We start from the raw sequence: 11,327 nt of genomic DNA, 5'->3' as shown, positions 1-11,327 counted from the left end.
TGCTCTACCTCTGAGCTACGGCCCTTCACAACATCAGCTTAGCTACAAATTAGAGACCAGCAAATAAAATATGAGATGCAACACTGTAAACACTCCGTCGCTGTCAACGTGAATGCAGCAGCACTAGCCCTACCATTAAGCAGAGTAACACACTAGCTCAGGCAGATGATTTGGGGTGTGGTGAAAGGGCAGTGGACTGTCAGCTAATGCATTGTTTATTTGTATTTCTACTGCCAGGAAAAGGGAGAGGAAGAAATGAGATACCCGGTCCCAGGGGCCAGAATAACTGTATAGTTTGTTAAATGTGCTGAGACTTGTTAGGAGACCCTGTTTCTCTCACGGAGTGACAATTGCCAGAGGGGTTCTCCGTGGCAGACACTGCACCATGAGGAGTGTTGGCTGCTAATTTAATAACGGCTGGAACTGAAGTAACATATAAATGGAAAGCATCAAATGGTTCTAAACAGTGCAACCCGCCTTGACACATCGGCTCAGAGATAAGACTCCATATTAGTTAAATGGGACTTACTCCCAGGTAAGGAACTACAGAATTACAACCTTGATTTAAAAATAGACTAAGATAATTGAAACTACTCTGCATGTGTTGAAATTTGTTCCTTTAGTTAGATTTGAGAGGAAAGAAGAAATAGGATTAGGTTAAATAATATTGAAAGTTGGAATCTTTTTATATCCGATTGTAATGTGTTATTGAATCAAATTATTCCACTTGGAAATCTTATGGCTTGGAGTTGATTTTGAGTATGTACAAATGCTTATTTTAAATTTATATTCTAATTAAAATTGGGGAAAATATGTATTACTGAGGATGATATGCTTTTGGGGTGAACGGAATTTGTACATGCGTGCCTATGCACAGCCATAGTACTTTAATTCTTGGTGGCAGTTGATTAGAAACTGGCCTGAACCAATAATTAATTTGCTTCCCCAATAGCTGTTATCTCTCATGCCTCACTAAGGGCTCATGGGTTTGTTTCCAATGTCATTTCTCTGCAATTAAGCGGTCCATTTTCAACACTGTAATTACATAAGCATATCTTACTGATACATATGTTTGCCTTCCTTATCCAATACCCAATATCTTTGGTAAATTTTGAGTGGAAGGGTATAACATTGATTTAGGATCTGGGATGCAAAAATAACCTTCCTCTTTCAATGCATGCCTACTTAATCCCAAACTTCAGAAGATTGGGATGAAAGATAATATTCCTAGGTGAAGATGGCTGCCCGTATAGTAACTTACTTTAGTAGTGTGACAAACCTAGACAACATCTTAAAAAGCAGAGACATCACCTTGCCTGCCTGGCGTGCTCTGGTCCATGGGGTCACGAAGAGTCGGACACGACTAAACGACTAAAAGAACAACCAATGATTACATATTAACTTTCTATTTAATTTTGGGGGGTGAGGGCATCTGAAGTCACATGTGTTCAGAAGGAGGTGGGAACTGAATATTTCTTATAAAAAGGAAACAGAAGATGTAACAACCTAGTACACAGGTATCAAAATGGGCAAACTACTCCTTCTGACTGGTGAGTAGAACAGGCTCAACTTACCATTGAGCTGGCAAAAGTTTCTCTCTGTTAATCTCTCTCTTTTTGTTGTTCTCTGCCTTCGTCAACACACTATTCTAGTCTGACCTAGCTTACTTTCAGGTAGTCCTTCTGTCCACGTACATCTAAAGACTACCTAGCTATAGTAATTTGATGGCCATTCTAGAAAATGTTCATAAATTGATTAGAAAATGTGATGACTTAGGAAAAAATAGGTCTCTTAGTAAAAACATGAGAATAAAGACAAATTATAACAGATGCTTTTAGGTTGGATGACAAGAAATGCTTCCAACAGTAAAGACAGGCATCGATTAGAATAAGTTTTGGAATTCCTTTCTCTAGAGTTTTAAGAAACTGAGGGAAATCTCTCAGGAGGTCGCTTAAGTCTCAACATTTTTTTAAATGTGTGGAACTGGGGTAGGTGACGCACAATATCTTTTTACAGCAACAAATGAGTCAGGGCAAAGCTACACAGTATCTCAGCAACCACATATTCCCAATCCTGCATTTGCTGAGATAACATCAATGTGGAGGGAGGACACTTGAAGGAGTGGGACAGAGGTGGACTGGTGGGGCAGATTGCTGGGCTACAACTCCCATCATCCATGACCATTGGCAATGATGGCTGGGACTGATGGGAGCTGCTGTCCAGTAACATCTGGAATTGTTCCCCACTGCTGCCTTATTTAGGAAACAGGTTTGGGGGAACCTCATGTTTTTCTCATAAATGTGAATTTCCACCCATTATATCTATGCCATTATGAAGAGGATCCCAGAATCCAAGTATTTATTTTCCATACATCTATGACAGGACCATAACATATACAGTAACAAACTGAATTGTCTGTCTCATCAAGTCAGTAAAATTGCTTGCAATATATCAGGATAAACCCATGGCTAGCTTCTAAAGCTTCAGAGATCTATACAGCAAAGCCACCTCATGAGAACACCATTGACTTAAACAGGCTTAGGAGTAATGCTGGGCTGCACTTCAGTGAGAAAGCCTAGGGATATATAACAAAGTATTCTCAATTGATCAGCACCCTTAACAAACTACACTTCCCATGATTCTGTTGGGGGAAGCCATGACACTGATGCAGACAATGCAAGTTTGTAGTGTAGATCTGTTCACTGACTTGTAGTTGGGGTGAACTAAGAAATACTCATGACTAGCTTTGGTGTTTGACTAACAATGGCACTTTTCTTTCATAGGTCTGGCTCTCCTGCTGCATGTGCAGCTGGGTAAGTTGTATCAAATTTATTTTTATTTTATTTTATTGTATTCCATAAAAAGCAATACCTAAAATAAGCTTCTCTTCTAGTAAGAAATTTGAATGTGTTGGTTGACTTTAATCTTTCAAACTGCAGGTGCATCTACCAATATTGTCTGCTACTTCACCAACTGGTGCCAGTATAGACCTGGTATTGCACGTTACATGCCCGAAGATCTTGACCCATGCCTATGTACTCATGTCATCTATGCTTTCGCGGGCATGGCAAACAACCAGATCCAGACCATCGAGTACAATGATGTGGCTCTCTACGGTGGCATCAATGGACTCAAAACCTAGTAAGATTCAGCCGGTTTACATACAACGTTCAACACAAGGTGCAGAATCAAGAGAATTAATTTCCAGTGAAATAAATGGGGATTGAGTATTAAATTTAAATCCCATGAACTTCCATGCAACTTTAGGTCCATGTTTTTCTATGGGTTACGCCTAATTTTGGCATTTCCTATTCTGTTTCAATAATACACCTGTCTTTCATATTAGAAAAAAATCAGACATTTTTGATGCAGAAGGTAAAAGAAAGTAATAAATGGGTGTGTGTGCTCCTTTCTCCAGGCAACTTTCTGCCCACTTTCACAACAGAAGCACACTTTTACAATTTGCTTTCTGGTTTCTTGCAGCCCGGGACAGGCTCCCCCCTAAATTTGCTTCAAAACTCTCACTACTCCCCAGATTCTGAGGGGGTGTAGAGAGGAATGAGAAGCAAATGTCCAATTAGATCTCACCATCTGTTGCATTTTTATATTAACAATCTATGCAATTCTTAAAGGGCACAGGAATTCTCTTTGGATCTATCCCTACTTTTAAAGTTTATGTTGGTATTTCAATTATTTCTTTTTAAAGACAGCCTGCTTGTAACTGTTTGCATATGGTTCAGAGTCTCTTTAATGACCTTCCAAATATTGTGTTTACAGCAATCCTGACCTGAAAACCTTGCTGTCTGTTGGAGGCTGGAACTTCGGTACCCAAAAGTAAGGTCCTCTAGGAGATCCCCTCCCCTATTTAGCACTAGGATGATCAGGCGAAAAATAGCTGGGCAGAAGAGAGAACCTCCACAACTGCTGAAATTTCCTCTTCTAAAGGTGCAGGCGCCCTGTCCTGGACATATTGTTTAGCACCATCTCCAACCTTGCTCTACATCAGCTGTTCTATTTCCCTGGCCCATAAACTAGCTCACCTGAGAACTGTTTTCCCTTCTCCCAGCTCCTTAACTAGTGCAGTATGGTTCTAGATTAAAGAAGCCAAGGACCACTTTTACATGTACAAATCTAGTCACATGTATGTAGATGTGTGTGAGAGTTGTGTATTGTGAGGATGTTCCCTGCATCTCTCTTTTTGTTTCCAGCTCCTTGTGTGCATCTGGAAGTAGATTCCATGTTTCTGCTTCCAAGTAGTCAGAAAAAGCAACTCTCAGGGGCAGGGGGCAACTTTCATCTCACAAGATACATACATACAACTCTATACAGTGGTACCTTGGGTTACAAACACTTCAGGTTACAAACTCTGCTAACCCAGAAATAGTACCTCAGGTTAAGAACTTTGCTTCAGGATGAGAACAGAAATTGTGCTCTGGTGGCACGGCGGCAGCAGGAGGCCCCATTAGCTACAGTGGTGCTTCAGGTTAAGAACAGTTTCAGGTTAAGAACGGACCTCCGGAAGGAATTAAGTTCTTAACCAGAGGTACCACTGTACTGGATTAAATCCATAGATACACCTTTTTACCACAAGAAAGGGTCTGGATATGTTGGATATGCTGCCAGAAACAACAGGAAAGTATCTTCAAGTCCAAACAGTGAAGATTAATGTAAGCTGTTCCTCACAAAGGAGGGAACTCCGGTTCACAGCCAATGCGATTGGACTTGGACTGGAGAGACTTGGGTTCAAATCCTTGCTCAGCTATGGAATTCACTGGGTGGCCTTGGGCAAGTCACTGTCACCCAGCCTAACCTATCTTGCAGGGTTGTTGAGGAAATAAAATGAGATTGAGATAACTCAGTTAATATCACACTTTACATCTTTGTATACATGTGGGAAATTAGCATGCCTTTAGAGATGTGAGGAATATTATCAGGAAAGAATAAATATTTGGATTTTAAGGTTAAGTGACTGAAGATATCCCCTTCCTATCTAAACCAGGAATTCTGGAACATTATGGAACAGGAAATCAAAACCTCTAGTTCGGGGAGGGAAACCTATGACCCTGCAGCTGCTGTTGGACTCCAAAACTCCCATCAACAACAGTCAGCATGGGCAATAGTCATGGGTGATAGAGGTGGAGACCAGCAACATCTGGAGAGCTGAAGGTTCCCCATCCCTCCTGAAGTCTGCAGAATTCAAAACTTAACAATCTCAAAAGGCTATGCTGTTTGCAATATCCAAAGTATCTGGAGAGCACTAGGTTGGGGAAAGGTAGCTCAGACCACCAGCAGCAGATCTAACTAAGCCCTATGGTTTTGGATTTGTGGAACTGATCATTCTGACCTTTCTCTTTGCAGGTTTTCTGACATGGTTTCCTCTGCTCAGAACCGCCAGACTTTCATTCAGTCTGCCATCTCCTTCCTGCGCAAGTACGGCTTTGATGGGTTGGATATTGACTGGGAGTACCCCGGCAACAGAGGCAGCCCCGCTGATACCCAACAACTTTTCACAGTCTTGCTCAAGGTTGGCTTTGACAATGTGCTCTCTCTGTATCTAGGTGACTAATATAGCAATGGAAGGAGGTTTGTTCTGGAATGTTACCCAGTGCTATTTGTCTAGGCAACGCAATTGCTAAAACAGATATAATATCACCTCCATGTCTTTAGGGTAGAATAGGGCCTACCTTTTTTCTCATTCCTTCCTGGGCTGGATCTAGACACATCAAAAAAGTGTTTCAGGAAAATGAGTTGTGAACTTTATTATGGGAAATATAAAACGCTTTTTCTTTACTAATGTAGCTGAGTACCCTGTTCGTGTTCCCAATAATCTTCATCTCAAAAATGTTAACAGCTTTTGTGATGCTCGTAGTTTAAGGCAAATGGTAGGTAGAGAGCTCCAGAAGTGGATATAGAAGGGAAGTGAGGCTGTGATTGCAGTTTTTGATTAAATAATTGCATGAGTGGAATGGCTTCTGCTTGTGCCCACTCCCCCCACCCCCTGTGCATCCCCATCTCTATTCAGGAAAGTTGGACGGGGGACCAGAACAGATGGGGGGGGGAGATACAGGAAGCGGAGGAAGTTCCATCAAGCAAGTGGAAGGCATTCTGCTTATGCAAGGAGCTACTTCGTGTTATATTGAATACAACCCAATGTTCTTAGTTATCCTGTGCCTTACATTCTGGAACATCACTTCCTTATGTCCCCAAAGCCAAGCATTTTAAACATTTTTTTAAAACCACAACCCTGAGATTAAGAGTCTCATGCTCTACCAACCAGACAACGAAGATTTTAAAAACTCAGATAAGAGTGTGTGTGTGTTCTTAAAAGAGTAGCTTAGTGCCGGAGCTACAGATTTTCTCTTAGGAGCAAAAGTCTACACTGCTGCTCCCATTATCCCTCCTAGTGTGCTTACTCCAGCAGCAGGGGAGAGGTTGAAAAGGATAAATAATTATTTTCCCCTTGACCACCATCCCACACATCCATGCACACACAGGAGCAGGCAAAGCAAGTCTGTAGTTTTTCCGCCATCCCAACCTATCTCCTGAGGCACTTGCCCCCTCTTGCCCCCTACCCTCGATCCAGACCTGGAGTTGTTGTTTAGTCGTTTAGTCGTGTCCGACTCATTGTGACCCCGTGGACCATAGCACGCCAGGCACTCCTGTCACAACAGGCCTGGAGTAGCTTGTGACAATTCTCTTCTTCCAATAACAGGAAATGTATGAAGCTTTTGAACAGGAGGCTTCTCAAACCAACAAGCCCAGACTGTTGATCTCTGCAGCTGTGTCTGCTGGTGTGGGCACTATTGAGACTGCTTACCAGATCCCAGAGATGTCTAAGTAAGTTGCATGTGGAGATCTTGGCTCATTGTGAGCTACCATAGACAATACCGAGGTAGCTGGCCCAATGGTTTCATAGAATCATAGAGTTGGAAGCCAAGCAGGAAACACCATCAAATCATTCCTGATATATGGCTGTCAAGCCTCTACTTAAAGACCTCCAAAGAAGGAGTATAAATATAAGGCTGTTTCCTATGTTCCTAAGAGGAGACAGGCGTACACAGTGGAAAGACACTGGCATTTGGGGTAGATTGGTCATTATGGCAATCACACCATAGCTTAGGACTTCTGCTGCAGTGATCACCCACTATGGTAAAAGCTGATAACTTCTTGGTTTGGAGTGGGTGCCTCCTCACTTTGCCAAACACCAATAAAAAATATCCAGAATATGATGGCTGGTTTCCTGGTCACATATCAGGCAAGCAGTGGTGATGTCTATGGCTCAGCACTTCAGTGAAATGTGAAATAACAAGAGCAGCAGAGATTAAACAGAGAGTACCTGCCTCTCTCCATCTACTGTATCTGCCTGGGATCATGCCTATACTTGTCAGTTCAGGAAAGAGGAAAGAATGTGACTTGTGTGTCAGAGGACATGCACAGGCCAAATTATGTTTCAGCACATAATTCTTTACATCCTTTAGCATGGTCTGAAGTAGATACATAGCAGCTTATTAATGTGTACATTGGAGCATATTATTGTGTTCACCAGTGACAAAAACAAACATTAGCAGTAATGCTGAAGTGATTAATGAAAGTCTCTGTGCGGATCTTGTGTGTATTGCATCTATCCCCTGCACATCTATCTCACAAAGAGGCTGCCCCGTGCTCAGTGATTGGGAACTTGGCAATATCTACATTGTATTAATATTAACAATTGAACTCTACTGCAGAAGCAAGACACTTTGCCTTCTTACTAATCGATTTAAATCAAGAGACCAAATGAGATAGGGACCTGAGGATCACCAGAGATGGCTGAGGATATCATATAATAATGCAGACATCCCCAAACTGTGGCCCTCCAGATGTTTTAGCCTACAACTCCCATGATCCCTAGCTAACATGACCAGTGGTCGGGGAAGATGGGAATTATAGTCCAAAACATCTGGAGGGCCGAAGTTTGGGGGTGCCTATAATAATGCCTCCTGGCTAGAATCCTAACCAACTGAAATCTGATACATTTTGGGGGGCAGCATCAATGCATGCCAAATGGCCGGTTTTTAATTTGTCTAAATTTAAATGAATTGTAACATTGATTACACTGAAACTGATATATAGAAAAGTGTAACAGCCATGATTCTCCCCTTTTCTGATAGAACTGGCAATGCTTAGTTAACAGAGTAAACACAAATGAGGAAAGGGTCCAAAGTTTTCCTTAGAGGAAAATAAATTTCTGGACTGATATATTTGCCTATTTGCTTCCCTCACGTCCCTCCAAGGTACATGGATCTGATCAATGTAATGACTTATGACCTCAGAGGATCCTGGGAAGGTTTCACTGGTGAGAACAGCCCTCTGTATGCAGGCCCTGAAGACCAAGGCTCCTATAAGGACTTCAATGTGGTGAGTGACTCAACAAAAATGAAGTTTTCTTTACCATCAATCATATCCTACATATGCAGCTGCTGAATATGTAGTTCAGAATTGTCCCATGATTTGCCCTCTGATTGCCTCCTCAATGTTCTCTCCACTAGGACTATGCTATGAACTACTGGAAGAAGAATGGTGCACCAGCTGAGAAGCTGATGGTGGGATTTGGAGCCTATGCTCGCACCTTCACCCTGAGCAACCCTTCTAACCATGGCCTGGATGCACCAACCTCTGGGCCAGGGAGAGGTGGGGCCTACACCCAAGCAGCTGGGACGCTGGCCTATTTTGAGGTAAAACTGTCATAGTTCTTGCAGTGGTCCTGAACATTTGTTACTTATCATGATGTCCTGCATTTTCATTTTTTTAATTATAGCTTTTTATGCACTACTGGTGCAGTTTTGCATCTGGACATTGCACTTGTGAGCCAGTATAGTTATAGTTTCAGTTTATTTCTGTATAGCTTCATGTTCTTGTTTTTGAATGGGTGTTTATTTGCTGCTTTCTGTGCCAAGGAAGGAGCAAAATGGGCAGATCTCGGATTCAGAAAATGTGCTGTTTTTAAGGCAGCATCTGCCATCCTGGTGCCCTCCAGATGTTTTGGACTAAAACTCCCACCAGCCTGCAATGTGCAAGCCACTCTTTGCACTGTTGGAGCTGGCGTGGTTGGAAGAAAGGAAATTTTGTGCATCTGCCTTGTTTCCCTAATAAAATTCTATGGCCAACTATGATTTCCACATTCCTCTCCTGCTCACAGCTAACGAACACTCATATCATTTCTGGAAATGGGTGTAAAGTAGAGATAACCCAACATAGTTTAGCTAGCCTTGGGTAACTAGATCAAACACTTTCATTCGCTTAATCCAAGATACTGTCTCCACAGGTCTGTACCTTCTTGAAGGAGGGTGCCACTGTTGTGTGGAATGCTCCCCAGGAAGTCCCTTATGCCTATAAAGGAAATCAGTGGATTGGCTATGATAACCCTAAGAGTTTTGGTATCAAGGTAAGCCTGTTTATTGTCTCCTATTCTGCCCTTATTCATCACTCTTCAAAAATAGCCAGAGGCTTCTCCTGGAAGGCATCTTGCCTTTCTTCTCCCACCTTCCCCATTCCTGTGGAGGGTGATGCCATCAAGCTGCCTTTGAAGAAACTGCAGGTTTAGACTGTGTTGAGTCTGAAAGGTCAGAGCAGAAGGATTTCTAGAGAACTCAGGAGGAACAAGCTCCCCCCACCCTCCCTTTTAGAAGCCTAATGGGGAAGTAGTTCCATTATGTTCCACCTGTGTATTTATGCTCTGCCTGTATATTTGTAAAGAATATGAAAATATTACACAACACCTTAAGTCTCCCATGACCATATAGAAAGAAATCTGAGTACACACACCCAAGAAAACTGGGGCTAGTGGAGCAACTCTATAGTATTTTCCCCTTAAATAAAAACTTGATTAACTGAGTTTCATGCCTCTAACAGTGCAAATGCAAGTCTGTTTGGTTTTTTATATATATAAGTAAACTCCATATAGTTCAGCTGGATTTTTTTCTCCAAATATGGTTAAGATTTCAGACTATCTGTTTAGGATTTATGTAATTCCTTAACCTATTTCCTGTAACTGCAGCTTTAAAAGTTACAGACCACAACTCTGGAGTGTAGAGTCAGGCCGTTTATGCCCTCTCTCTATCTTAGCAACTCAAGGGAAAGATAGCTCTGGTTCTCATTTACTACATAATGCTTAACTGTCTAACTCACAGGCTAAGTGGCTGTTGGAGAACAACTTCGGAGGAGCCATGGTCTGGGCTATTGACTTGGATGACTTCACTGGCACATTCTGCGGGGAAGGCAAATACCCTCTGATGAATGCCTTGAAATCTGGATTGGGAGTCACCACACCAAGTGAGTAGCATACTGCTGTTGGTAGAACAGAACAAAATTCCTGGCATGCCCAGAAATCTTCGTCTTGTCTATATGTGAAATAGTGCTACTGACTCCTATTGTGTGTTCATCTCTGCCCTCTTTGGCTCATTTCTTTTGAGGCAGTATGGCTGGTCCACTACTGAAAAAGCCACTGCGTGTGATGATAATTACCTAGATTTCAGCAGGTGGGAGGCAGAATTTAACCCTTTCATCTTCTGCTTTGGTCCTTAGGAAAATCTGAAGTCCTTACTTACTTTGGACGCCTTCCTCTCAATGCAAATACTAGCTGAATTTTCACAATGGAGTGAAAGGTTACATTTCCCCCTCTACATGGGCTGCAGCCCCAGTCATTATCCTACATACATTCTCTGCTGGTTATATTTTTGCAAAGATGCAAAGATTAATGTCATGTCTAGTCTTGCCAGGGCTTCTTTTGCCACACGCCGTTAAATTTTCAATTCCCCTTGAATGAGGTTTGTGATTATGAGACTTTTGTCCCTCACTCCTAGTGCAGGCAATATTGAAAGATATTCCCAATGGTCTGACTCGGTTTAAGGCAGCCATCTGTGTTCCTAAAGTTCTAACACCATTCTCATCTCCCTTTCAGACTGTAAGGTGCCTGCAACAACCCTTGGCACTAATGCTAATCAGCCTGCCCAGGCTACAACAGCAGCCCCATCTGGTGGTGGAAGCTCTGGTGGAAGTGGAAGCTCTGGTGGCAGCGGGGGCAACTTCTGCAATGGAAAAGCCAGTGGCCTCTACCCAGATCCCACTGACAAGAATAGCTTCTACCATTGCGTGAATGGGAAGACCTACCAACAATATTGCCAGAGTGGCCTTGTATTTGATGCCAGCTGCTCCTGCTGCAACTGGGCGTGAAGAGAACAGCCACAGAGTAGTACACACACCTTCCACTGCAATAAACAGCAAGGAAAGAATTCAGCATGATGAATAAAGACGCATTGCATTCAAATCATAGTCTGTGGTTTCTTCTG

General features: G+C 42.4%; 1 protein-coding gene and 1 long non-coding RNA gene across 4 annotated transcripts in view; one reads left to right on the top strand and one right to left on the bottom strand.

Moving 5' to 3' along the window:
• LOC148685078 (uncharacterized) overlaps positions 1–11,327 on the bottom strand; it is a 76,334-nt gene that overhangs the window by 22,105 nt on the left and 42,902 nt on the right. The gene's annotated exons all lie outside the window — the stretch shown is intronic.
• On the top strand, positions 191–11,316 carry LOC118088443 (acidic mammalian chitinase-like). Of its 2 annotated transcripts, XM_088674259.1 has the most exons (11): positions 191–535; positions 2,784–2,813; positions 2,940–3,141; positions 3,778–3,834; positions 5,359–5,524; positions 6,713–6,837; positions 8,274–8,397; positions 8,529–8,714; positions 9,305–9,424; positions 10,170–10,311; positions 10,940–11,316. In XM_088674259.1, exons 3-11 carry the CDS (start codon positions 3,008–3,010, stop codon positions 11,209–11,211), a joined length of 1,326 nt encoding a protein of 441 aa, XP_088530385.1. In that variant the 5' UTR covers positions 191–535; positions 2,784–2,813; positions 2,940–3,007; the 3' UTR covers positions 11,212–11,316. The 2 variants fall into 2 exon arrangements, with proteins under 2 accessions (XP_088530385.1, XP_088530384.1); XM_088674258.1 differs by having other exon boundaries at positions 191–2,813.

Source organism: Zootoca vivipara, chromosome 7, assembly GCF_965207765.1.
Source record: "Zootoca vivipara chromosome 7, rZooViv2.hap1.1, whole genome shotgun sequence".
NCBI lineage: Eukaryota > Metazoa > Chordata > Lepidosauria > Squamata > Lacertidae > Zootoca > Zootoca vivipara.
The sequence above is the reverse complement of the archived record's forward strand: the minus strand, read 5'-3'. Positions and strand labels throughout refer to the sequence as shown.

Bases quoted from the DNA above. Each gene is read 5' to 3' on its own strand.
- LOC118088443 (XM_088674259.1), top strand. From the start codon at position 3,008: ATGCCCGAAGATCTTGACCCATGCCTATGTACTCATGTCATCTATGCT. The intron at 3,142-3,777 runs GTAAGATTCAGC...TTGTGTTTACAG, and splicing joins ATCAATGGACTCAAAACCTA to CAATCCTGACCTGAAAACCT. The intron at 9,425-10,169 runs GTAAGCCTGTTT...TCTAACTCACAG, and splicing joins CTAAGAGTTTTGGTATCAAG to GCTAAGTGGCTGTTGGAGAA.